This window comes from Macaca thibetana, chromosome 15 (genome assembly GCF_024542745.1).
Source record: "Macaca thibetana thibetana isolate TM-01 chromosome 15, ASM2454274v1, whole genome shotgun sequence".
Classification (NCBI taxonomy): Eukaryota; Metazoa; Chordata; class Mammalia; order Primates; family Cercopithecidae; genus Macaca; species Macaca thibetana.
Window position 1 is genome coordinate 11,283,807 of NC_065592.1, and position 23,210 is coordinate 11,307,016.

Here is a 23,210-nt window from a genome sequence, read left to right on the forward strand (position 1 = left end):
ATTTCTGTGTCAGTACATATAGATCTATTTTGTTCTTTTTAACAACTACATAGATTCTTCTTTTAAAAAATTCAACACTTCAGTTGAATGAATACAGACTTGTAAAATATGTAAACAGTATATGAGGGCATCGAGTGGAAAGTTAAGGTCCTCCAGTTTCCATCCTGAGCTCCCATTTCCATTCTCCAGAAACGATTACTATTATATTCTTATGTGTCTTTTTAGAAATTTTCTTGCATCTTGACAAGCGTATTTACCATTTTTTGTTTTTAAGAAAAATGACATGATATTAAACAAGTCATTCTGGAACTTGCCTTTATGTCTAACACTGTATCTTAAACACTTTTTTTTTTGTGGTAGTACATATGTGTCTACTTCATTCTAATAGCTACTAACCATTTCATTGTGTAAATGGACCATAGTTTACATAATAATTCCTCTACTGAAAGAAACTGATGTTGTTTCCAGTTTTTTTCCTATTTTAAATAATGCTACAATATACATCCTAGCAATAGAAGGTCTTCCCAAGTGGTATACACATTTTTAATTATTGCTAATTGCCTTCCCAAAAGATTGTACTAATTTACATATCCTCCAACAGTGTATAAGAGAGTCCTCCCCATGCTAAGGAAGATAGATTTGTAAAAAGCTGAAAGATTGTCCCCTCTGCTGCACCATCTACTAATTGATACATACAAGTGAGCTGTAAGGGAGGTCCCCAGTGATCACCCAAGGGTCACACTCATTTTAATTAATAATCTGAATAAGCACACAGATGGCAAGACGAGCACATCTGAAGGTAAAATAAAGCTGCTCAGTGGGTTAGCTAACAGGACAGGTGACAGAATCAAGATGTCACCAAAAAATCTTGACAATTAGGAATTATGAGACACACTAATGAGATTAAATTCAATGTAGACAATGCAAGATCCTACACTTAGATACAAAATACAAATTACTCAAGGACAAGGTCAGGTGGTATAAGGAAGGACTCCCCTCCCTTTTTACCCTTAGGAAATTGAGGCACAGAGACACTGAATTGTAAACTAGAGAGTGGTAGAGCTGAGGTTTGAACCCAGGTTTGTTTGACTCCAAAACAGTCTTCATTATATCATAGTGCTGCTCCACAGCTAAACACCAGCACATGTGAAAAAGATGGGGGGTGGGCCAAGTAGCATATTGTAGGTTCATGAGTCATCAGGGTCCATAAAAAGAGGTAGAGTGTCTACAGCAAGGAAGGCGATGAGCCTGCTCCACTGTCACTATGTGGAGCATGCCCAGAGCCCTGTGTTCAGTTCTGAGCACTTCAGTCCAAAAGGTTCATTAACAACCTCACATGTGTCCAAAGAACAGCAATAAGGATGACAATGATGGAAGTGATCCTGTGTCTTAGGAGGAAAACAACAGATGTCTTATTGAAGAGGGCTCAGACTTCCACTCTGGGTCTATGGAGAACATAAATAGAAACTCTGAGTGGAAAATACAGATGATAGTTCCATGTGCCGCTTCAACTGGCAATAGCGGAGGGAATCACCTGGGTTTGTGAAATGGCTGCAGACATTTCTGAATCCAATGGGGCCAAGTGCAAAGAGACCTAAGGAACAGTGCCGAGTTAAGGCTGATTACCCGCTGTGAGTCCTTTATTGTGGAGTCTGTTCATTACCAATAGGCCACTGTAAGTATATGCCTAATGATGCTAAATGTAGACAATGGTTAGAGAAGAATTTTCCAAATGAATTTGCAAAACTTACTGTAGAAAATTCACCCAAAAAGGGCTGGGCTTGATGGCTCCCACCTGTAATCCCAGCACTTTGGGAGGCCGAGGGGGACAGATCATTTGAGATCAGGAGTTCAAGACCAGCCTGGTCAACATGGTGAAACCCCGTCTCTACTAATGATACAAAAATTAGCCAACCATGGTGGCACATGCCTGTAGTCCCAGATACTCAGGAGGCTGAGGCAGGAGAATTGCTTGAACCTGGGAGGTGGAGGTTGCAGTGAGCCGAGATCCCACCACCGCACTCCAGTCTGGGCAAGAGTGAGACTATGTCTCAAAAAACAAAACAAAAAAGAAAATGCACCCAAACAAGAAGCTGGAATTAATGAGGGTCAAGGAACAGTAGGGGCAGAAGAGGAGAAGAAAATACAAAAGAGAGATGAAAGGTGTCAAATAAAACAAAGAAAAGAAGGCCATACCAGAAAAGGTTACACAGCCAAAATTCCCAAAGCAGAGAAGAAACATGTAACATGAATGTGTGGCCTCTAACTTTTGAAATTGATCTTAAAAAAGCACAGAGAATTTTTGCTCAAAAAATCTGTGGTGCCTCAGTAACAGAAAAGGAAGAAATTATCATTCATTCAGGGAGACTTTACAGATGATGTAATTGATGCTATTCAGGAAAACTGGCCAGAGGTAGATGATGACAGCATCAAAGATACTGCAGAAGAAATGGTTTCAAAAATTTGTCTGTTTTTAATGACCTGAGCTTAATCTTGATATGGCCAAAGGAGACAGGCCTTTAAAAAAATGTATATATGGCCGCGCATGATGGCTCATGCCTGTAATCCCAGCACTTTGGGAAGCCAAGGCGGGTGGATCACCTGAGGTCAGGAGTTCAATACCAGCCCAGCCAATATGGTGAAACCCCATCTCTACCACAAATACAAAAAAATTGGCAGAGCGTGGTGGCTCACGCCTATAATCCCAGCACTTTGGGAGGCCAAGGCGGGCAGATCACGAGGTCAGGAGATCGAGACCATCCTGGCTACAGTGAAAACCGGTCTCTATTAAAAATACAAAAAATTAGCCGGGTGTGGTGGCTGGTGCCTGTAGTCCCAGTTACTTGGGAGGCTGAGGCAGGAGAATGGCGTGAACCCAGGAGGCAGAGCTTGCAGTGAGCAGAGATCGTGCCACTGCACTCCAGCCTGGGGGACACAGCGAGACTCCATCTCAAAAAATACAAAAACGAAAACAAAAAAATTAGCCGGGTGCGGTAGTTGGCACCTGTAATCCCAGCTACTCAGGAGGCTGAGGCAGGAGAATCACTTGAACCTGGGAGGAGGAGGTTGCAGTGAGCCGAGACTGCACCATTGCACTCCATCCTGGGTGACAAAAGTGAAACTCTGTCTCAAAAAAAAAAAAAAAAAAAAAAGATACATGTTCTACAGTAAAACTGCAGACTACCCTCGTCCTTGGCATTTTCACTGTTCTGTGCAAGGCTGCTTATTTTTTTTTTTTTTTTTTTTTTTTTTTTTTTTTTTTTTTTTTTTTTTGAGACGGAGTCTGGCTCTGTCACCCAGGCTGGAGTGCAGTGGCGCGATCTCGGCTCACTGCAAGCTCCGCCTCCCGGGTTTACGGCCTCAGCCTCCCGAGTAGCTGGGACTACAGGCGCCCGCCACCTCGCCCGGCTAGTTTTTTGTATTTTTTAGTAGAGACGGGGTTTCACCGAGTTAGCCAGGATGGTCTCGATCTCCTGACCTCGTGATCCGCCCGTCTCGGCCTCCCAAAGTGCTGGGATTACAGGCTTGAGCCACCGCGCCCGGCCGGCTGCTTATTTTTTTATTGCCAAAGTCAGATAAACAGGGGAGACTGTCACACTTACGCATGTAAGAATTTAGTCAAATAAAAAATTTTGGTCATTTGGGACTGACTTTTCTCTTTTTTTTTCTTTTATTTTTTGAGAAGGAGTCTCGCACTGTCATCCAGGCTGGAGTGCAGTGGCGCGATCTCAGCTCACTGCAAACTCTGCCTCCTGGGTTCACGCCATTCTCCTGCATCAGTCTCCTGAGTAGCTGGGACTGCAGGCACCTGCCACCACGCCCAGCTAACTTTTTTGCATTCTTAGTAGAGATAGGGTTTCATCATATTAGCCAGGATGGTCTCAATCTCCTGACCCTGTGATCCGCCTGCCTCAGCCTCCCAAAGTGCTGGGATTACAGGCCTGGCCTGACTTTTCTCCTTCTCTCTTTTTACCTTTATTTTTGGAAAAGCTCTGTAGACTTTTTATGGGAAGCATTTCTGTTGACTATTTTACAGATATAAAGTTGAGTGATTCTTTTTTTAAAGAATTTGAATTTGGCTTCCTCACCAGTAATATATCTTCTTGCTTCTTTGATGTGATAGTCTTGAGATGGGTGAGACTCTAATACATTTGTGGCTGAATTTGCTTCATTGTTAGCAAGTTGACTCTGTGGGCACAATAACATACTGTCGGTAGGACTTTTTTGAGCTACTCTGGAGATTCTTTGGTAAATTATATTAAAAGCCTTAAAACCAAATGTACTGTTTGAACCAGTAAGCCACTTCTTTGATATTATTCTAAAGAAATAACCAGTCTCGCATAAAACTTATGGATGAAGGTGTTCATTACAATATTATTTATAGTATAAAAAATTACAAGTACAAAATGATAGAAATGAACAACTGGGAAATAAAGAAGTGATGGTGCATCATGTGGTAGAGTATCATGCGTATAGTTAAAAACCATATTTTCTAAGAAAACTTAGAAGCAGGCTGGGCATGGTGGCTCATGCCTGTAATCCTGGCACTTTGGGAGGCCAAGGTGGGTGGATCACCTGATGGCAGGAGTTTGATACCAGCTTGGCCAACATGGTGGAACCCCGTCTCTACTAAAAATACAAAAATTAGCTGGGCATGGTGGCAAGCGCCTGTAATCCCAGCTATTTGGGAGGCTGAGACAGGAGACTCACTTTAACCCAGAAGGCAGAGGTTGCAGTGAGCTGAGATTGCGCCATTGCACTCCAGCCTGGGCAACAAGAGCAAGACTCTGTCTCAAAAAAACAAAAAAACCAAAAAAAACAAAAAAATAAAAACTTGGAAACATGTTTGGTGATACCAAGTTGGGGCAGACCCCAGATACATTTTAGACATTTATTACCATCACTATTTTGAGTGGAAGGTCATTCAGAGAGGCTAGAGGTTCTTATTCTGGCTATAAATTGTGTGAGTAATTCTACTAACCAAATAAAAACAATATACACCCACACTCAGCAGATAGTTTGGGAAATAGCAATTGAAACATGTCTTTCTCACAAGAGAAACTGAACAGTTTTGATGTGAGTACATTAGATGAATTTAAACTCTAAGTCAGGTGCTGCAAATTGAAAAGAAGACTTACGTTTTAAATTGCTATAGACAGCTTTAAGAAGCGTAGAATCCATGAAGCCATTGTTTATTGCCATGTAAATTACAATCTTGAATGACTTTTTTAAAATAAAAAATGTGTAATAAAGATGTAAATTTTAAAAATGGGATTCTGCATTAACTGAATTTTACTAAACAGAATTACCTGGTGAAGCAAATTTATCCATCAAGATAATTTGGTATGTGTTATGTATGTATTCCGTTGGTGCTAGAAGATGTCTATGTGCCTATATCAACACATGTGACTTCATGTAAAGTTTCTTAATGTTCACAGTTCTTAGCAAATGCAGTTTTAATTCACAGATAGCCAGCAATGGATGTTGTTATACTACAGGAAAATGTAGGATTAAAATTGTCCTTGTGTTAAAGAAGTAAAAAAAAAGAAAATATAGCCTGGGCTCAAGTGGCTCACACCTGAAATCCCAAAACTTTCGGAGGCTGAGGCAGGTGAATCACTTGAGCCCAGGAGTTTACGACCAGCCTGGGCAACATGGCGAAATCCCATCTCTACAAAAAATGCAAAAACTGGCCAGGCGCGGTGGCTCGCGCCTGTAATCCCAGCACTTTGGAAGGCCCAGGAGGGCGGATCACAAGGTCAGGAGATCAAGAGCATCCTGGCTAACACGGTTAAACCCCATCTCTACTAAAAATACAAAAAAATTAGCTGGGCATGGTGGCAGGTGCCTGTAGTCCCAGCTACTTGGGAGGCTGACGCAGGAGAATGGTGTGAACCCGGGAGGCAGAGCTTGCAGTGAGCAGAGATCGCACCACTGCACTCCAGCCTGGGTGACAGACCGAGACTCTGTCTCAAAACAAAACAAAAAAACAAAAACAAAAAATACAAAAATTAGCCAGACGTGGTGGCCCGTGCCTATAGGCCCAGTTGCACAGGAAGCTGAGGTTGGAGGATCACCTGAGCCATGGAGGTCAAGGCTTCATTGAGCCATCATTGCACTACTGCACTCCAGCCTGGGTGACAGAGGGAGACCCTGTCTCAAAAAAAAAAAAAAAAAAAAGAAAAAGAAAATACAGTAGACAAGTGAATTATGTTCAATAAAAAGACCTTTCTAGCAATTAGAGATACTGAAAAATGGAATTAACTGCTTCAGGGGTGTGGTATAACGGGAATACGTATTTGGTCTTTGTTGCTGGTTCCTAGCACAGAGCTCCTGAGTGATAAGGGTGACAGAAGCATCTTTTGTTCTAAGGGGGGGACTCTCGGGGGTTCCTAGATAGCTGCAGGATTGGGGGTGGCTGCCAGAAAGACTAACCCTTGATTAGAAATTTGGAACTTTCAGCCCCATATCCCAACCTCCAGGATGAGAGAGGGTTTGAAGATTGAGTCAGTCATCCATGGCCAATGATGTAATTAATTATGCCTACCTGGCCAGTCGTGGTGGCTCATGCCTGTAATCCCAGCATTTTGGGAGGCTGAGGTGGGCAGATCACCTGAGGTCAGGAGTTTGAGACCAGCCTGGCCAACATGGTGAAACCCTGTCTCTACTAAAAATATAAAAAGTATCTGGATGCAGTGGTGGGTGCCTGTAATCCTGGCTACTTGGGAGGCTGAGGCAGGAGAATCACTTTTTTTTTTTTTTTCTGAGACGGAGTCTTGCTCAGTCACTCAGGCTAGAGGGCGGTGGCGCCATCTTGGCTCACTGCAAGCTCCGCCTCCCGGGTTCACACCATTCTCCTGCCTCAGCCTCCCAAGTAGCTGGGACTACAGGTGCCCACCACTACACCCGGCTAATTTTTTTGTAATTTTAGTAGAGACAGGGTTTCACCGTGTTAGCCAGGATGGTCTTGATCTCCTGACCTCGTGATCCACCCGTCTCGGCCTCCCAAAGTGCTGGGATTACAGGCGTGAGCCACCGCGCCCGGCCAGGAGAATTATTTGAATCCAGGAGGCGGAGGTTGCAGTGAGCCAAGGTCGCGCCATTGCACTTCAGCCTGGGTGACTAGAACAAAACTCCATCTCAAAAAAAAAAAAAAAAAAAAAAAAAAAAAAAAAAAAAAAATCATGACTACCTGATGAAATCTCTGTACAAACCCCTAAATCATGGGGCTTAGGGAGCTTCCATGTTGGGGAACATATTGCAGTACTGAAAATAGGATACAACTGGAGAAGGTATGGAAGCTCCGTGCCACCACCCTCACACCATGACCTATGCATCTCTTCCATTTGGTTCTTCCTGAATTGTACTCTTTATAACAGACCAAACCCTGGTATTGGTCCATAGCCGCTTAGGAACTGGGCTACACAGCCGGAGGTGAGTTGTGGGTAAGCAAAGCTTCATCTATATTTGCAGCCACTCCCCATTGCTTATATTACCACCTGAGCTCCGCCTCCTGTGAGATCAGAAGCAGCATTAGATTCTCGCAGAAGCCTGAACCCTACTGTGAAATGCATATGCGAGGGATCTAGGTTGTGTGCTCCTTATGAGAATCCAATGCCTGATGATTTGTCACCGTTTCCTATAACTTCCAGATGGAACCATCTAGTTGCAGGAAAACAAGCTCAGGTCTCCCACTGATTCTACATGATGGCGAATTGTATAATTATTTCATTATATATTACAATGTAATGATAATAGAAGTAAAGTGCACAATAAGCGTAATGTGCTTGAATCATCCCGAAACTATCTCCCACTACCTGGTCCATGGAAAAACCGTCTTCCACAAAACTGATCCCTGGTGCCAAAAAGGTTAGGGACTGCTGCTTTATAATATATGAGTAATAGTAAAAAAAAAAGTGCTTTTATGAATTCTGTGAGTGATTTTAGGGAGTTATGGAAGCTGAGGAGGAGGCTGTGGTAACGGCTACCTGACTTTGTAGCCATGTTGGTCAGAAATGTGGAATGTAGGTAACCTGGAGACCCAATGCTTGTGACTGGCTTCTGAAATGAGGAGTCTTGTGGGACTGAGCCCTTAAACCTGTGGAGTCTGACACTAACTCCAGGTAGTTGGTGTGAGAATTGAATTGTAGGACACTCAGTTGGTGTCAGAATTAATTAGTGTCAGGAGGAAAAAAATCCTATCAAGGAGGTATCTTCCTGCTGGAGATATACTCAAGCAGGAAGAGATCAGCTGACTGCTGGCAAAGCTGATGTAGGAACTCATGCATTGGAAAGGGGATTGGCCCAGATGAACTCTAAGGCAGGAAAGAACGGTCCATTCTGATGGATGCCAATCTGAAAACTGTTTACTAGCTCATGACAAGGTATACAAGAAACCTTTATAGTGTTCTGACATGCCTGTGGCATCAAAGTACATGCTCAGTGGATTCATCTCATGAAACAGTCCAGACCAGTCTGGATGACATCCAATTCCTTGATGAGTTGCATAAGGTAGGACCACATATTTAATTTCCTGCAACTGACCGGAAATTAAAAAGACAGTCTGAGAAGCACGGCTCAGAGGCTCAGCCTCATTGGTTGTCGCTGGTAAGGGCTTTCTGATGACCCCATCTTAACTAGGGCTCTTCCTATTTCTTTGCACCATGGTCCTCTGTTTTTGCCACAGCAGTTACCAAAATTTGCAATCCTTCTATGTGTTTCTATTCGTTACTGATGGCTCTCCCTGCCACCTGTAGGTCCCTGGGACCAGGGACCTCAGCAGGCTTATTCAATCCTGCATCCAGGGCTCAGCCTGTTTGGCACTAGGAAATGACCCTATGAATGCCAGCTGAATGAATGTTTTGTCATATTATATGAAAAGCACTCCTGATACAACTTATTTTTTGGTAATGGCAGGCTAGATTATTCAGATCTACCCCTCCCACTGAAAAAACTAAAAGTACTAGAAGAATATTAAAATCATCTCCTTGAAAGCACTGGAGGCCGGGCGCAGCATCTCATGCCTGTAATCGCAGCATGTTTGCAGGCCGAGGCTGGCGGATCATGAGGTCAGGAGTTCGAGACCAGCCTGGCCAACATGGTGAAATCCCGTCTCTACTAAAAATACAAAAATAAGCCGGGCATGGTGGCACGCACCTGTAATCCCAGCTACTCGGGAGACTGAGGCAGGAAAATTGCTTGAATCCAGGAGGCGGAGGTTGCAGTGAGCTGAGATAATGTCACTGCACTCCAGCCTGGGTGACAGAGCAAGACTCTGTCTTGGGGGGTAAAAAAAAGCACTGGAGTGCTTACCAAATAGTAAGAATTGCCAACTAAAACTGAAAGGCAAATGGGAACCTAGAGAGGTAAATGCATCATGAAAGTCTTTTTTGGCTTGAGGATGTTTGTCAATCCCAGCAAAATTGAATTTGGGTTTTGGTGACCTCATGGGGGACAAAGACTCAAATCCCAAGACACACTGGGGTAGGCAAGTCCAACAGGAACCCAGCCCCACATTACGCTAGGATCCCAAAGGGCTACACACTCAAGTAAGAGGGAATCAGAAGAAACCACCTCTACCACCAAAAACTACAAGGAAGTTGTGACAGCACCGAGCAGAGCTGAGCCGGGGACCACCTCTGAGCTGTGGTGGCCACATGCCAGCTTTCACATGTATCTGCAGCTGTAATAGAGCTGAGCGGGGGAGCGTCTCTGGGGTGTGGTAATCTGCAGCACTTGGGTAGTTTAAAAGGTCTCAAGCTGGGTATTTGGTTTAAAGGTATCTGGTAAAAGCAAACATAAGTCCTCCCTACCAAAAAGCAACTCATCTTAGGTCTCATATTATTCCAAAAAAGTAATATTCAGGAATAACAAATAGTACACGATCAGGCAGCCTAGCACACAGAGAAGCACATGACATGAGGAGCACAGGCCAGAGGAAAACAATTAAACAACAGCCACAAAAACTTCACATTTCGGAATTCTCAGTCGCAGATGATAAAACCGTTACACTACGTTTAAAGAAATAAAAGACAAATTTGACATTATCTCAAGGGAACAGTAAACTATAAAAAGTGACCAAGCAACCTCGGATTAGGCAACGGTTTCTCAGACATAACAACAAAAGTGCAAGCAATGAAAGAAAAAAAATAGACAAACTAGACATGATCTAATCTTAAAGCTTTTGTGCTTCAAAGGACACAACCAAGAAAGTGGAAAGATAAAAACACAGAATGGAAGAAAATTTTTGCAAATCATATATCTGATAAGTGTCTAATTATCTAGACTATATAAAAAACTCTTACAATTGAATAATAAAAGCACAAATAACCCCAAAACAAAATTTGCAATTTGTTTGTTCATAGGTTTGAGAATTTTTAAGCAACGACATATAGTGAGTCCTTTACCGCACTAACAGCTTTAACTAATTCAGAGCAAGCCAGCTGTTTTTTTCCCTCTGGAAGTCAAGTGCCTGTAAGGTCTTTTATCAGGCTAGGAAGTACCATTGGCCAGAAACTTCTAACTGAAGACCATCAATACAAAACAGCCAAGGTGCTCCAATGGAGCATCATGCTCAGTAGTTCTGGTGGAAATAAAACCTAAAAATGTATTTGATCCTTGATATTGTATTTCCAGAGAAGCAATCTGAGATAGGAATGTGTTTTGAACACAACAGACTGCAATGATTTGTGAAATCAGTAACTCCCCAAATTGTTCCCAAGACGTTGACTGAACTGCCCAAGGCCACACTGCTGGTGAGTTGTAGGGCCATGATTTGAACCCTGGGAAGACTGACTCTTAAGCCACTTCTGATCATGACCCAAGCACAGGTCATTTCTAACCCCTGACTGGGGCCCAGAACCTATCCTCTGGTGTACAGCAGGGCCAGGTGAGCAGTGTTTGACTGCCAAGTGTATGGTGATTACAGCACCACATGAAGGCCCCACTGATGTCTTTCCTGGGAGGTGTGTATTTCCTCCAGACGCTGGACGCGGAGGGGCCAGAGTTGTGCTTATATAGGGTGGCAAAGTCCAGTTTGCTTTGTCCATTTCAGGATGGGCTGAAGTTCTGCAAAATTTTGGTAACAGAAAGATGTCTCAAGGTATACAGCCTCCATGGGCTCTCAAAGTAGAAACTCAGCATGGTGACTGCTAGCTTTCCAAACACTGGAGAGCAAGAACTCAAGGCCTCTGTGCCTGGCTTAGCTCCTGAGAACCTTTGGCTGCCTCAGCTTGTGATGATGAGGCTATCTAGTCCCAGGGGCCAGGCCATTTGGGGAGGGCTGTTTCTAAGGTTCAGAAGCAAAATTTTCCATGACTTCCTTCTATGTGGGTCGGCCGACATCATTCTGGACAAGAAGTATGTGGGTACCTATTCAGGGGTATCCAGCCCCAACTTGGCTAACATGTCAATGGCAAGGGTCAGGTGAATGTATATGGCTAAGGCCAAGGGTGAACATGAGCAATCACGTCCCAAATGTTGTGGGCTTTCGAGTTAAATTCGTAGCTCTTCACCAAGAATTTGCATTAGGAGGTGGTCAGGAGAAAACCGGCAATGTGGCAGTGATGACAACAACAATAACCATCAATAGCATCATAACTAGCACTTCTGAATGCTTCCTATGTGCCAGGCACAGTGCTAGGAGTTTTACAAGCATAGCGCACTGAATTCTTGCAATAATCTTGAGACAGTTTCTAATTGGCAGATGAAAAAAACAGGCTCAGGGAGGCTGGGGTCCTTGCCCAGGGTCAGGGTCAGGGAGCTAGAGCTATGATGAGCTACTGTGCAAAAAGGCAGCAGAGAAGAAAAAGGCTGGGGAGTTTTTGCCATACTCTGCAGTTTAAAGGGTAGACCCCGTGGGATAGAGACGGTAGTGGCAGTTTTAAAGAAAAAAAAAAAAAAAAAAAGAAAGTCAGGAGAGTGTCTGTGGCTTGCAGCAAGGAAGACCGAGAACCCAGAAAGTAGGTGTGGCCCAAGGAGTGGTAGGCAGTACCAGCCTCTTTTCCTGATGACATTTTGTCATTGCAGTAATTTTTGGCATCTCCCTCTTGGATCCTGGCACTGCTCGGAGGGCCGTGCCAAGCTGATCAGCCTGGCGGAGGAAGTACTGGGACTCGGGGCCATTCACAGAGGGTGGTAGAATTGTCTCTGGCCCCACTGCTGGCAGAACAACTTCCTGTGTCTACCTGGTTTTAACATAGATCTTTTAAAGGGTATGTGTCACCCTATGAATAGCACCTTCCATGCCAGAATACTGACATTTCCCTTCCATTGGCTTCAAGCACAGCTCTGAAAAGCTCTATTTACCTCCTCCAGAACTCTTTCACTGCTATATCCCAGGCACTGCAATCATGTGCTTGGTGGCATTACAGGAAGTGGGGAGGCTTCCTTACCTCATCTGAAGAGCCATTTTCCACTCTGAATCTTCCAGCCCTTTGGATGGCTCCATCAGCATCACTGGAAATAAGCTAGGGGGGAAAAAGCATTCAATTAGGCAGTATTTACAATGTCTATCTGTATGTAGCTATCCTATAAGTAAGCCACATCTAAGGACACAGGCTGGAGTGCCCAGCCTAGAAGCTAACAGTTTTTTTAAAGGTCTATCAGCTAGGTACTCATACAGTGGCTCCCACTGTCCTTGGGAACCCAAGAGTAACAATGGCTAACCTGCAAGCATGGCAAACAAGAGCATCACATTTAAATTTGGACACATTCCAATACTGATGCTCCCAGCAAAAACAATCTTAATACACACCACATGTGGACAAGTGGCAGTTCACAGATGGCAAGACCGAAAGCCAGCTCTCAAGTTCAGCCGCCTTCACAGGAAAGCCTGAAGAACAATTAGTGGCTGGCAAGAACTCAAGGCTCTACTACCATGAGAGAAAGCGCCTGTGCTTCATTCAGTTTAATACAGTTTCCAAAAGGCCAATTAGTCCCTCCTCAGGCAGGCAGACTGTGTTTTAGCTCTGGCAAGGTGATGCTTGCAAATAGACAGCCTCCAAGGGGCCTGATGTTCGAAAGAGGTGAGTGAACAGACCGGGGCTTGGCACTTGAGTCCTAAAATTACTGACTCAAGATTAACTTATTTTCTCCTTCTAGATTTTCTCAGTAGTGACTCGGGAAAACAACACATCTTTTTTTAGCCTTTAAATCTACCCACAATTTGCAACAAAGATCTGCCAACAGCAGACTCATCAGAACGCACCTGCCCTGAGGGGCACTTCTCACCTCTCTAACTCAGGGCTTGCTCAGCAAAACAGAAATGTTATTTCTCAGGAAAGATGGTTACCTCATATTTTCACTAGTGCTTAAGAGATACGATGGTATAAAAAATTAATATAAAAAATTTAGGTAAAAACTCCAACGAATTTTCTCAAGGAAAATTATTTAAAAGAGATTGATAAATCTTTCCTATGATAAATATAAAAACAGTATCTGGTATTTGTTGAAGGCCATGCATTCTTTTGCTCTTAATATGTATTATCTCATTTAATTCTCATAACACCACAAGGTAGGCATTATTATTATTCTCATTTATGAACAGGGAAACTGAGGCAGAGAAGGGTAAAACAACGGGCTACAGTCACTTAACTAGTTAGTACAGGTAGAACTGGGATGTGAACAGAGGCAGCCAGACCCCAGAAGCCCACTGTCCTCATCTAACCACCACCCTCCCTAACCATCCTCCAGAGAATGTCCGTGATTAGGTTCAGTTTTTATATCTCATCTTTCTCCTGCAAAATAATTTCTAAAAGCAAATGTTTGGATGACATCAGATCATTACACGATCGCTAAACTGAGGATGAGCCCAAGAGGCTGTGTAGTCATGAATTTCACCTTATCCAAACAGAGGTCTAGCCTTTGCCCTCAGCTTCTGGGAGGTGATCTCTAAGACCTGGGAATGACCTGCGTTAGTGTCTGATTACTTAGGGGCTCTGAGTCACACTGATTTATAGTGAGGGCTTTGGGTCACACAGTATCAGCTCTACCTCCAGAGGGGCTGAAGGCTCAGGTCGGCCATGTGGGTGGTCAGCCACATCTACGGGATCAAGCCCTGCTAAAATCTCTGGATACCACAACTCAGGTGAGCTTCTTTGAGGAGCAACATTCCACTCCGTGCTGATGTTGTCACACATCATTGGAAGGAGGAGTTAACAACTCCTGTCTACAACTCCATCAGGAGTGGACAACGGGAAGCTCTGCAATGGAACTCTTCTGAACTCTGTCCCATGCATCTCTTCCCTTGGCTGATTTTAATGTGTATTCTTTTGTTGCAATAAATCATAAATGAGCTTAACAGCTTTTAGTGAATTCTGTGAGTCCTTCTAGCAAACTATCAAACCTGAGAGTGGTCTTGGGGACTCCTGAACGCTGCAGTAGTTGGTGTCAGAAGTGAGAGTAATCTGGTGGACTGTCTCTAACTTTACAGAGGCCAATTTTAAAGTACAAGAGAAAGATAAATTTAGATATCATAGGATCACTGCCATTTTCACAGGGGAAGTATAGAGGATTCAGCATCAACAGCTTCTTTGTGGGTTTCTACTCACCGTTAAAATAGAGGGAAAAACAAGTAGATTTCAGGTAGAGTACTATTGGCATAGGCTGCCTTAAGGGCTTTGGGAGAAGCATTCTGAGATGACATCTGGACTTGGCAAGAAAAGAGCACTATGATCAATTAATAATGTCTGACATAGGTCTATAGAGACGTGAGACACACCCTCCCCTTACTTGTTACCCCTAAAATAGAGGTTGCTAGAGATAGTCCTGACTATAACTAGTCTCATCTAGGAGTCAAAGGCTTGAGAGAAGAGCTGATAGTCATTCATTCATATAAAAATATAAATTAAACATCATAAAAACACTATATTTTAGACACAGGCATATGCAGTAATGCTCTTTTTCATTTGTTGAGTTTAGAACAAGAAGTATACTGCTTGTCTTGCTTAAAAAGTTCAAGAACAAAAGGAAGAACAAATTTAACGATTTGATGGTAAAAAGAAATGTAGCTCCCTTTGAACTCATGAAATCCATAAAGACAGAGCTCATGCTAATGGGTTTGACTATCACCTTTACCATTTCCCCATCCCCATCCCCATCTTCATTTAAGTCACCATCATCTGTCACCTGGATGACCACAACCACCTCCTACTGAGTCTAGACACCCATCTACCACTGCTCCTCTCCAAGCAGCTCCTCACACAGAAGCCTGCAGCCCGGGTGATTATGCAAACTGCAAATATGACTGTGTGCCACAATCCCACCTCTATTCCAGCACCCCCACTTCTTCCCACCAGAGGACACATGCTTGGGACTTCCTGGCTTGGAAGGCCCTCCTTTATCACCTTCCCTTAAAAAACCCTACTACTCATCCTTCAGTTCCACCAAAGTCCCCCTCCTTCTATATACCTTCCCTGACCCACTGCCTAGGAAGATGACCCTGTTGTCAGTTCTGGGGACACTCAGCAGAGTTGTGATTGACATTTCTCTGTGTGATTACTTGGTTCACACCTGTCTTTCCTCAGGCGCTCTCTCTGCTCTCCAGCAAACTTCAAAAAGACAGCAACTACATGTATTTGTTCTCACCACTGCATCTCCAGAGCTAAGCACGCCACCTGACATAGTATCCATCTCATTAAATATTCATAAATAAGAAATATGTGAATAGATGAATGCCAAATTTATATTGCAAATGGCCAAAGAGATATACAGGGGTAAGACCTATGCTGGCCCTGGAAACCAGAGAAAGTTCATTAATCATGCAAGAAATGTCAAAGGAATTCTACCAGCTTTATCATGAAGGAAAGGCCAAAGTGAAGGGCCTGGAAGCACCACAGGCTGGGGAAAGTCGGTTGGGCAGTAACTTAATCAAACCATGCAGGTTCACACCAACACCCTGAGCTCATGCTGGCAGGACCTGCCTGAGGGGAAGTGGGTGAGAGGGCAGTAGGTGGGCAGGAGATCCTACTGGTCACACTCAGGGCCAGCACACAGTGGCAGTCTCAGTGCCCCCCACCCCGGCTGGGTCACACAGGTTGCTAACTAAAGCAGAGGGGGCTGTGGTGGCTGGAGCCTGATGAAGACCAGAACATCAGCTGCCGTGAAAGGAGAAAGTGCCCCAGCAAACTAGGGAATGAAAAATCTAACACTTCAGGAAAAAAATCTTTTTAACACAATAGAGAAGCTGACTGTCAGGTAGCTGTCTCTGTCCATTTTCTTTCTATTATCTTCACAAACCTTTGATCTGGCCAATTACAACTATAAAAAATCTACATTTTCTTTTTTTGGGAGAAGATTTGGCTCAGGAATGACACAATCTCTATCAGAACCCATCTAAATGTCAAAACTGCACAACCTAGAAGCCCTCTCCCTCAATTCATCTAGATGGTACAGAGCTCCAGCTGCCATCAAAATCCACTCTCGCCATTTGTCACAGTGCAGAATCGTAGCTGGACACAAAGCTAGACTCCGTTGCCCTAGAGGTGGCCATTTGACTGAATTAGCTCCACTTAAAGGTGGGCCAAAGCCCACCTAGGTACATTTATGGACCCAGGCCCTTTAGGAGAGGGGAGGTACCTCTTCTATGCACTTTTTCCTTCTCCACTGGCTAGAACCCCAGTGATCAGAGGGATCCTGGAAATTCATGTTGAAGACAGCAGATTTTTCTTGAGCCTGAATGTGTGGTGCAGACCCACCACCCACTTAGAATTCCTGGCTGCATATGAGAGAGAAATAAACGTATTGTTTTTTTACTGCATTGTGACATTCTAAGCCAACTAATATCCCCAATAAGGAAGAATCAAGAGAATAATCACTGATCCTATGATAAGTTTATAATATAAAATGTAAAAAGTGACCTGAAATATCAGAGAAAATGTTCTATGAAACAGATTTACTACAAAAAGTACAAGACTTTTTTGAAAATTTCTAATTATGTAATAATTTGGGAGCATATTGGATCTACAAAAATGGAACAATCTATAATCAGCTTTCAGATGAAAAGTGTAATTACTGAATTTCAAAATGTAGTGACCGTGGTGAACCAAAAACTAGATACTGAGAAGAAAATGCCCCTAAAGAGTAAATAAGAATATCAGTTTGAGATAAATAGAGGAAAACGATTATGAAAAACAGAGAACATATCTGGGAGAAAGTGTAAAGAATGGACTGGGGGGTTATGAAAGTGGTCCTTGGGCAGAGAACAGAACACAGGAATAAGCAAATTATCTCCTACACTAACCACCCCCTCTAGCAAGGTTCTCTACTAATGAGTGAGACCAAAACTAAAGGAGAGCTACTAGTGAAGGCAGATCAGCCTACATGGTGTGGAAAGAAAGAAGACAGCAAGGCAGTCCGAGATCTTACCCCTCCAGAGCCAGCAAAGAGGAGGGAGTTGTTCAGGTCTCCTCTCACACTGGAATGCATCCAGCCCTTTGTTATTCTTCTGGGAGAAGGGTCCAGAAAAGAGACTTTTGCCTGTGTGCTCAGACCTTTGTAAATAGAGCTCTGTCCACCCAGGAGTTTAGTAATTAGTAAGATGTTTTCTAATCTGATCAATCCAGATCTGCACTCCTGAAGGGTGGAGTGAGAGGGAGGGATACAATGAGAAAGTGGATAAAGAGGAGCCTGGAACTCCTCCTAAAGGTAAACAGAACAGCACAGATGTTTTAATAAATACGAATTGGTTACATTTCCCTACTAAAACAAAAAAGACTTGATTGGTAACCATAAATGAAATATATTAAATACAATAAAGCAATCATGAAAAACAAACGCAAAATAAAAAATATCCTAGGCAAATTGGGACAAAAAGAAAGTAAGGGAATAATAAAATCATAAAGTAGAACTTAGGAGAAAAAGACATCAAATAAAAAAGGTTATTTTATATGGATAATTAGAACCTCCCATCTCCAAAATATAACTATAAACATTTATGTAAATCAATAACATATAATTATAAAACGAAAACTATTATAACTAGAAAGAAGAGTTTATAAAATTATAGTTGTAATGAGAAATTTTAGTACCTTTCTCTCTGATAGGTCAAGGCAAAAACTTGTAAGTATTTATAGAGGAATCAAATAATAAATTTAATAAACATGATTTAATAGACATATACTGACTGTATCAAGGTACAAACAGAGAATACACACCTTTAAAAATATCTAGTTAACTTAAAAAAAACCGACCTAATATTGTAAAGAAAGAAAAGTGAGTTTCACTCTGGTTGCCAGTGGAATGGCGTGATCTCGACTCACTGCAACCTCTGCCTCCCGAGTAGCTGGGATTACAGGCATGCACCACCACGTCCAGCTAATTTTGTATTTTTAGTAGAGATGGGGTTTCTCCACGTTGGTCAGGCTGGTCTCAAACTCCCGACCTCAGGTGATCCGCCTGCCTTGGTCTCCAAAAGTGCCGAGGCATGAGCCATCACATCCGGCCCAGAAAAGCAAGAAAAAGGTCCACAGGACAATATAACATAAAAAACTTATAAATATTCTATAAAACTGTACAGGTCATTTTTAGCACAATGCAGTTGAATAAGAAATTAGTTATCAAAAGGATTTTAAAAACTGAAAATCAGAAAATATACATCTCAGCCTATTGTGCCTATTGTCCCAGCTACTTGGGAGGCTGAAGCAGGATCGCTTGAGACCAGGAGTTCAGTGATATAGTGTGCATGATCACACCTATCAACAGCAACTGTACTCCAGCCTGGGCAACACAGTGAGATCCCATCTCTTTAAATATATGCATATATAAATTCTTGAGTCAAATAGGAATAGTGAAATTAGATACTATTCAGACATGAACAACAATAAAAATAGTACATATCAAAACAGATAATGTGATAGGTGCTATATTTACAGAAAAATTCACATTTTCAATGCTTTTATTATTAAACAAAAAAGGATAAAAACAATGAACTAAGCATTAACCACTTGAAGATAAAAAAAAGAACAATGAAATAAACCCAGGGAAAGCAGGAGAAAGGAATCAATAAAAGATCCGAGCAGAAATTACAAAATTAGAAAGATAGTATAATTGACTAACATATCCAAGATATTCCAAGGCAAGTCTGATTTTAAAAAGCAAAGAATAAAGACAAATACGTATAGTGATAATAAAGAAAACAGAACCACTAAGAAGAAAGAGATTTCTAAAAGATTAAGAGAATGCTATATGAAACTATGCCAATATCATCAATAAGTTCAATGAAATGGAAAATTTTCCAGGAAAACAGACACAATGAAAATTATTTTAAGAAAGAAATCTGAGTAGACCAAAAGCTAGTTGCAAAACTGAAGATCTTGTCAGAATACTGCCCCACAAAGGCAGCCCTGGCCCAGAGTGTCTTCTGAGGAGGTGAAGGATCTGATGCCCCACACCAGAGCTACGCGAGAGCCACATGAGAGCCACAGAGTCACAGAAAAGTGGGGCAGTTTCCTTTGAGAAGAGGCACCAGATCTTTTGCATTCATTTTGACGGATCCATTTAGGAAAAGGGTATTAACATATATGTGTAACATCACTAATGCTAAGAAAAGAGGACAGGATTTTTTTTAACTTTATTTGGTCTTTCATCTCTGCTATGGTCATATACCAAATAATCAGATTCTGTGGAAGACCGTGCCCAGGAGGGAGAAAAAGGAAAAAAACACAAAAAACAAAAAAACAAAATTAAATGATCATTCGGCTAGGATCTGCCAGACTGTGAGTGATTCCTTCTGAGTTCTTGCACTGTCCAATACTGTGGCCACCAGCCTTGTTTAAATTAAATTAAATTTTATTTTTTATTTTTTGAGACAGGGTCTTGCTCTGTCTCCCAAGCTGGGCTGTAGTGGCACAATTATGGCTTGCTGCAGCTTTGACCTCCTGGGCTCAAGCAATCTTCCTGTCTCAGCCTCCCAAGTAGCTGGGACCACAGGCACATGCCACCACGCCTGACTACTTTTTTATAGTAGTAAAGACATGGTCTCGCTATGCTGGCCAGACTAGTCTCAAACTCTTAGTCTCAAGTGATCCTCCTGCTAAGGTCTCCCAAAGTGCTGGGATTACAGGCGTGAGCCACTGTGCCCAGCCTAGATTTAATTTTAATTAAAATAGAAAACATTCAGTTCCTGAGTGCACTAGTCACATTTCAAGTGCTCAGTGGCTATGTGTGACTACTGCACTGGACAGCACAGATAAAAATATTTCCATAATTCCAGAAAGTTCTATTTGACAGGGTTGTGACATGCTGGACATTGATGCAGCTCTGGGTGACCAGAATCAAATTGGTTTGCCATTCAGTTAGTTAAACAGTGAAAATTCAAGTGACTTAACATCCTGAGTACAGGCCTTGGTCTAATCTTGGTCTAACAGTTAGCAAAACTAACTGTTTCATTTAACACTGAACAGTGTTCAATATATTAGATGTTTTATCTCAGGAAAAAAAATAAGATCCAAGCAAGAATACTTGTTTGCAGAATTTAACAAATTAATTTTTTTAAAAATAGAAGGCATAAAATGTTACTCATTAACTATAAATAAAAACATTATTAGTTTCAAATTGTAAGCAATTATTATTAAATGAGGATCTTTCTTAGATTAATACAAATACGTAATTTTTCAAAAACAAAAAGCACTTCCTTGTCTATTTCACTGCTTTGTTTCATTGGGCTGGTGCTTGTTTCCGTTCTAAATCAGTGCTGGGATTCCCTATGATCTCTGTTCAGTATGCACTGTGTACTCGGCATTCAGGTATATAAATCACAGGAACATTATTTTTACTTAGAAAAAAAACTAAAAAAGGTTATGTAAAGTACACCTTTAAGCATAATATGTAATATTTTCTCCTAGATCCCCTTTCTTTAAAATGAGTGGTTATGAGTATGGGTTTTGGGGTTCAACTGATCAGGTTCAAATATCAGTTCCATACTTGTTAGCCGTGTGACCTTGGGAAAATCACTTAATTTTTCCTCTCTAAATTTTAGTTTCCTTATGTCTAAAGTGGGGACAGTGACTGTACCTACTTCTAGGCTTGTGGTGAGGATTTAATAATGTAAAATATATAATTAGCCTAGAATAGTACTTGGACATAATAAGTGCTCAATAAATGTTATGATGCTATAATATATATTGTAGTAATATGATAGTGATTAATATAAAATGCTTTGATTAGCATGATTAAGCCACTTTAATGCTACATTTAAACTCTTGGAAGATCTGTTTAAATATTTGTCCATCTAGCAAACATTACTGAAACTATTTTTTTCAGGGCCTGTACTAACTGCCGGACAAAGATAAATCCAACATGATCCCTGCCCTAGAGGACTGCAAATCCTAGAGGGAGTGAGAAACACACATACATATAATCAGATAAATCACAATACAACCTGGTTAAATGCTGTAACAACAGACAAAAGAACAGGGGACAGACACTGGAGATACCAACTCTGCCTGGGGGAACTGGGGAAGGTTGCATTGCTATAATGCAATTTATTCTGGAAGATGTAGAGGACCTTTGAGAAATGATTTCCAACATAAGCAGGTTTATTTAAACTGCAAATACTGGTCAAGAAGGCAGATCCATTTGACCCTGCACATGCAAATTACAGACAGACGCAGACACAGACACATTCCTGGTTTAGAAAGTACTACTATTCAGAAAGGAAGAAAGAAAAGTTTAAATGTCTGCATCAAAAAGAGGGGGTGAGAAAAGACAAAAACGTGGGTAGAATGAGCCATCCTCTCACTGCTGAGTGCTACCCTGGGGCCTGTCTCCTGGTCTCTTTTAGTCCACATCCGTGCCTGCAGGGAAAGGCAAGGGAGAAGGAGCCAGTGTGGGGACCAGAGTAGGGAGAAGGGGTGGTTTTTCTCCTCCTCCTCCCACTCTTCACCTTGATCCTATTCTGCCTGTGCCGGGGGACAGGGAGAAGATCTGGGTGACTGGGCAGCTGCGCAGCTGGGGTGCTGAGAGCACCAAGGTGCATATAGAACCAACCAGGTTGGTAAGCAGATTCCCCCGGCCAGAAGGATAAACGGTGGCTGGAGAGCCACCAAGGCCCTGGATCTGGACTCAGACTTTTTTTGTCATCCTTGTCCCTGGCCTCTGTCCTCAGCAAACTCAACACCCATCACTATGATTGATCTGACAACTTGAGTCATGTTCTTCTGCCTTTTCCAATCGAATACCTCCCAACTCCATGGCTCTGCCACCCACTCCTAACTCCAACAGTATCCTCTCCTCCCCACTGGCACAGCTGTGGCATCACAGGACCTACCTCATAACCTACTTGGGCTCTTTTTGGCACGGGTTCTATCCGGGAATCTGTGGTTAATCAGGCTGCACTTACCACCCCACAGATCTTGCATGCTGCTCATTCCTGCTCATGCCACCAAGTCAGGTCACTCGCTCACCCCCTGCCAACTGAACTCTCACTCTTCTTCTGTGTTCAAAGAAGAGTTCCCATCTGACCAGGCCTACAACATGCTCATGCTATATGACTACGGCTAGATCCTCACCACCATCCAATCTTTTGATCCATTATTTTTTTACTTCCCATCACATCACATCCTCCACCTTATCTGTCACAGGTTTCCACTGCAGAAACACCCTTTCTCCTAACAGACGACGTTTCTGCTATTTTACTGAGAAACGTGAAGCAATTCAGGATGAGCACTGTCATGTAGCTTTCCAGCTCAAAATATACCTGTCTTGGCTTCCTAATTAAAATCATATCTGAATAGTAGTCCCTGATACTCCACTTCCCAGTAAAAGACTTGTGAAAATTCACCACAAATTATGACAACTCCTTTGAATGTTAAGAAGGAATGATTGGCAATCCTATGTCCAAAATATCAGGACATTTTCTATTTACTATATGGCCAATAGAGAAGAATCAAGAAACATATTTGGTGACTGGCTTTGTTGCCTGGAACAGAACAAATCTGTGATAATTATGGAAGGTTGGAAGGCACTTTAATCTTCCCCACACCATCTCATTTTAGCTAAGAGACACTGGGTCTTTCAGAAGAATAAGAATAAAACACTAGGAATCATGTTTTTACTGCATGGGCACTGCATTTTGAGGTAGCCTCACTCGTACAAGCACCTCTTTTTCACAACAAGGAAACACTGGGCAAGAAGGAGGGAGGGAGAGCGAGTCCATCTTAGAGAATGCAGTTCTCATAAACCAAGTGTCCCAGGCAGGGAGCGAGACGTGGAGA

At 42.3% G+C, this 23,210-nt stretch overlaps 1 protein-coding gene and 1 pseudogene across 9 annotated transcripts in view; one reads left to right on the top strand and one right to left on the bottom strand.

Annotated features, from left to right (window-relative positions):
- Positions 1-23,210, bottom strand: part of GARNL3 (GTPase activating Rap/RanGAP domain like 3) — a 598,754-nt gene that overhangs the window by 92,743 nt on the left and 482,801 nt on the right. For all 9 annotated transcript variants that reach the window (XR_007719603.1, XM_050759786.1, XM_050759784.1 and 6 more), the window contains one exon: positions 12,393-12,467. Coding sequence is in view for 4 of the 9 variants with exons in the window: in XM_050759786.1 (XP_050615743.1) it covers positions 12,393-12,467 (75 nt within the window). In the remaining 5 variants the exon portion in view is untranslated. The remainder of the gene's footprint in view (positions 1-12,392; positions 12,468-23,210) is intronic.
- On the top strand, positions 1,548-2,332 carry LOC126937145 (density-regulated protein-like; annotated as a pseudogene).